Source organism: Homarus americanus, unplaced genomic scaffold (assembly GCF_018991925.1).
Source record: "Homarus americanus isolate GMGI-L3 unplaced genomic scaffold, GMGI_Hamer_2.0 scaffold10478, whole genome shotgun sequence".
NCBI lineage: Eukaryota > Metazoa > Arthropoda > Malacostraca > Decapoda > Nephropidae > Homarus > Homarus americanus.
The window spans coordinates 552,501-557,500 of NW_024742485.1; the positions used below are offsets into that span (position 1 = coordinate 552,501).

A 5,000-nucleotide genomic window follows, 5' to 3' on the forward strand; every position below is an offset into this window, starting at 1 on the left:
CAAAAGTTTTCACCCAGGGGTACCAACCTATCGCTGTCAGTAGTGTTGGTATCTCTGTGTAGGAGTGGATAGTTGCGTACTAAATCTAATATGTATATGTATGGGTATGTATGTTAGATTGGGTATACATATGAATATTCAGTCTTCCCCCCTATTCAAGAGTCTCCGAACACACACACACACACACACACACACACACACACACACACACACACACACACACACACACACACACACACACACACACTCCCCGAAGCTGGAGAACCATTACCGAATTTATCAGATCCAGAAAAAGTTTGGTCTGACTACTGAAGGAGACGCAGACGATGACCCTAATGTCACAGGAACCTCTCAGATGTTTGTGTCGTCCAGCAGGTAACTTGTGAGTAGAGATGGTACAAGTTGAGGGCCTTTGCCAGGAAAGAGAATGAATCAATTTGTAAGTCTTTGAGGAACTAGATTTTGTGTTTGGATTCCCGGAGTTTTGTGTGTTGATGTTTTGCTCCTGAAGTGTATGTATAAATAAATGGAATCTCCTCAGTTTATTTCACCTGACGAATAAACACCTAACCTAACCTAACCTAACCCCCAGTGTTTTAATCATCAGGTGAATTAAGCTAAGGTGTGTAATTATCAGGTGATCCGAAAACTCATTACAGTCCCGGTGTAATTCTGAAGCCATTGATCTGAACCAATTAAACACATTCTGATATTTACATTTTAAGATGAAGATTAATTTACGATACTTTGACAATCTAACACCATGAAACTGACTCGAATAATTGTTTTTTGTGGGGTTTTTTTCACGTAAGTAGTGATGTGAAGGGCGTGAGGCACCATCTGTCTGCTACTCTCCAACAACACGACAGGAAGATGATGACCAAAACTGTCTTCTAAAGAATTATTATGTATTTGTGGATTTTGTTATGAATTATAGTACATATTATCCATCCTTATGTGTATATTTGAACACACCCACACCCAAACCCACCCACACACACCCACACCCCCCTATCCTCCCCACACCCCCTATCCCCCACCTCACCATCTACCCCTCCCCCTTTACAGTACACGTTGGTGGTCGAGGCTCGTACAGGTGAGGCCAGGAGCGAGACGAAGGTGTTGGTGAAGGTGGTTGACCAGAACGACCATCCCCCAGTGTTCCTCAGAGCCCTCCACGAGACACAGATCACCGAGGAGGACGACAGACATCTACCTAAGGTCATCCTCAAGGTCAGTGGGGTGTCTAGGGTGAGGTTTGTTGTTGTTGGAGGAGGAGGAAGTGTGTGTGTGTGTGTGTGTGTGTGTGTCGGCATGTGTGTGTGTGTGTGTGTGTGTGTGTGTGTGTGTGTTGGTTAGGGAATTTATGCGGTCTCTCTCTCTCTCTCTCTCCTCTCTCTCTCTCTCTCTCTCTCTCTCTCTCTCTCTCTCTCTCTCTCTCTCTCTCTCTCTCTCTCTCTCTCTCTCTCTCTCTCTCTCTCTCTCTCTCTCTCTCTCTAACATGTAAATTAAACGATATGTCAGCAAAAACCCAGATAGACAAAGACCATAAAACTGGCCTCCAAAACACACACACACACACACACACACACACACACACACACACACACACACACACACACACACTCTTACTATTTACTGCCGCATTAGTTTCTGGTACACTGCCTTAAGCTCGCCATTCAACCACAAAGTTCAGTAGAGAGGAAAAATAACTCCCCAAAAAACTCAGGGTAATTGCACGGCTTTAACCCCCCCTCCCCCCCCCTCCGTGGAAGAGATGTACTGTTGATGATAAGGTTAGGTTAGGTTAGGGTAGGGTAGGGTAGGTTAAGTTAGGCTAGATAATCTGTTAGGTAAGGTTAGATTAGATGATAGAATTTAATCCAAATTATGAAATAAACTGGGGTGTCTAAATCTTTGAATGATCCTAGCCACCTCTCCTCCCCCCCACACACACACACACACACACACACACACACACACACACACACACACACACACACACCTACAAGTTGAAGTTATATACAAAACAAAACAAAATCAACAACAACAACAACGGCACATTTTACCCTACGGTTCGAAACAGTCTTGAGCTGAAATGAGACAGTGAAGAAACAGCAATGAGAAGACGAGCAGTTCGGAGTCTCGTTTAAGCTGGGAGTCTCGTTTAAGCTGGGAGTCTCGCTTAAGATGGGAGTTTCTTTTAAGCTGGGAGTCTCCTTTAAGCTGCTCGGAGACCCATTTAAGCTGGGGGTCTCGTTTAAGCTTGGAGTCTAGTTTAAGCTGGGAGTCTAGTTTAAGTTGGGAGTTTAAGCTGCTGGGAATATCGTTTAAGCTGGGAGTCTCGTTTAAACTGCTGGGAGTTTTTTTAAGCTGGGAGTATAGTATAAGCTGCTTGGAGTCTCGTTTAAGCTGCTCGGAGTCCCATTTAAACTTTTCGGAGTCTCATTTAAGCTGCTCGGAGTCTCATTTAAGCAGACTCATACAGCCAATTGCAAGTCAGGTGGAAATGATATGCGATATGTGAATAAATATAAGGTAAATTACATAGGTGAATAGTTTAATTAATATAGGTGTAGGTGGTTCATTAGGTAAACAGGTGAATAAATTAACAGGTGAATTAATATTGGTGTAGGTGGTTCATTAGGTAAACAGGTGAATAAATTAACAGGTGAATTAATAGATAGGTAATGAGTGTTGTTGAATTACTAGGTATTGTATTAATAAAAAAGTAGGTGAATAAGGATGTAAATATGAGAGAGAGAGAGAGAGAGAGAGAGAGAGAGAGAGAGAATTATCCCAACAACGCACTCTTGCCAAAACAAACTAACCTAACCTAACCTAACCTAACTAACCAACCGTCTTTACGTCTCTTCTTCCCGTAGCAAGTGAAGGCCATAGACGGTGACGCAGGCCCTTACGGTCACCTTACGTACAGTGTGACGGGTGACGATATCTACAACAATGGCACCCGTCCATGTTTCTCCGTTCACCCTACTACAGGCACCGTCCACCTGCTGAAGGTAAGGACAGGTAACCTTAATTAAAAGTAGCTAATTGATGTTTGTTGTGATTCTGGTGTGATTAAATTTTTTTTTGTTTTTGTTAATTGGGTTTTAGTCATGTACAGAACCGGATTTGGAATTGGAGTTTAATCTGAGTTGATTTGTTGTATATTTTTGACCTAACCTAAAGCTGACCTGTTGTAACTTGTTCTAACCTATCCTAACTAATCTAACCTAACCTGACCTAACCTAACGTTGACATGCTCTAACTCAACCTAACCTAACCGAAGCTACCTAACCTAACCTAACCAACACAGGGTACAACAACTATCACAATAATAATAATAATAATAATAATAATAATAATAATAATAATAATAATAATAATAACAATAAAAATAATAATAATAATAATAAAACACACGTCACTTCCCACCCCACAAAGATATGTTCTATCACACACACACACACACACACACACACACACACACACACACACACACACACACACACACGTAAGATAACATTAAGCTTGAGTTCTGTCTTGATGATAAGCTTCGACTCTAAGCTTGATCTATTTTATTAAATCATTCTTTTGTTGTTCCTGAGAAAATTGTGTTTATTTGTTTCTTTGTTGTTTTTTGTTACGTAGGATTTTTTATTAATTATTTATTTTTTAAGTGAGAGAGATAGAGAGAGAGTGAAAGAGAGAGAGTGAGAGAGAGAGAGTGAGAGAGAGAGAGTGAGAGAGAGTATCGAACCAATTATGAACGCCTGATATGAACCCCTCTCTTCCCCTCCCTCCCTCCCCCCTCCCTCCTCCCTCCCCCCCTCTCTTCCCCCTCCAAAAAGTATACCTCAGTAAGATATTAAAAACGTATTATATATTTTTTTTACTAAGCCTAGCGACTTTTCCTAAAAATATTGATATTATTTTGTTGTTATTGACGATCGTTTAAAGAAAATATATATAAAGGGAAGATTAAGGAATATAGTGAAAGGATATATATCAAGGTGTAACACAGGTACAGGTTAATTATAGTCCAGGTAAACAGGTAATTAATCTCATACTGAAATAAACAGGCTTTTAAATTCTCAAAAATTCGTCTGTTTGAATGTCTCTCTTGTTAACCTAGTCAAAGATTTTTCTACCAAGTTCGGTTAGCATTAGGGGCGTTAATTTTAAGGTTAGGTTAGGTTAGGTTAGGTTAGGGTTGAGTTAGGTTACGTTACGTTAGGGTTAGGTTAGAGTTAAAGTAGGTCACGTTAGCGTTAGGGTGGTTATTCTTTAGGTGAAATAAGCTGGAAAACTGTCAGGGGGGGGGGACCAATCCTCAGGTGGTCCAATTTAAATTACGGTTACCTGGGAATGAAACCCTCTGGCTGGCAGCGAGAGGTTAGGTTAACGAGCTGACTGAACCTCTGGTGAGTATAAAGCAATTTGGGAGTGATTATACCGTCTCTCTCTCTCTCTCTCTCTCTCTCTCTCTCTCTCTCTCTCTCTCTCTCTCTCTCTCTCTCTCTCTCTCTCTCTCTTTCTCTCTCTCTCTTCTCTCTCTCTCTCTCTCTCTCTCTCTCTCTCTCTCTCTCTCTCTCTCTCTCTCTCTCTCTCTCTCTCTCTCTCTCTCTCTCTCTCTCTCTTTTCCCCTCACTCCATCACTCCTCTCTTTCCTCCCCTCTCCCTAACTCATTCCCCTTCTCCTCTCCCCTCTCTCTTCCCTCTCCACTCTTCTCTCTCCCCTCTCCCCTCTTCCCTCTCCCCTCTCCCCTCTCCCCTCTATGATGTTGGGTTTCTAGGAAGAGAAAGTGTGATTAGAAGGAAAGAGAGAGAGAGAGAAAGAGAAAGAGAGAGAGAGAGAGAGAGAGAGAGAGAGAGAGAGAGAGTCTTTGTTGACGTTTCAGATGGATTGGTTATATTGTATTAGTTTTTTTAACTCGCGTCTGATTGGTCCGCTCGAGGAGACTTGAGTGTGATTGGTCGATTGTTGGAAAGGC

General features: G+C 41.8%; 1 protein-coding gene across 1 annotated transcript in view; it reads left to right on the forward strand.

The window, feature by feature from the left end:
• Positions 1-5,000, forward strand: part of LOC121876939 (putative neural-cadherin 2) — a 22,763-nt gene that overhangs the window by 664 nt on the left and 17,099 nt on the right. Inside the window, exon 3 of the mRNA XM_042382519.1 lies at positions 1,069-1,233. Within this exon, the coding sequence (XP_042238453.1) occupies positions 1,069-1,233 (165 nt within the window). The remainder of the gene's footprint in view (positions 1-1,068; positions 1,234-5,000) is intronic.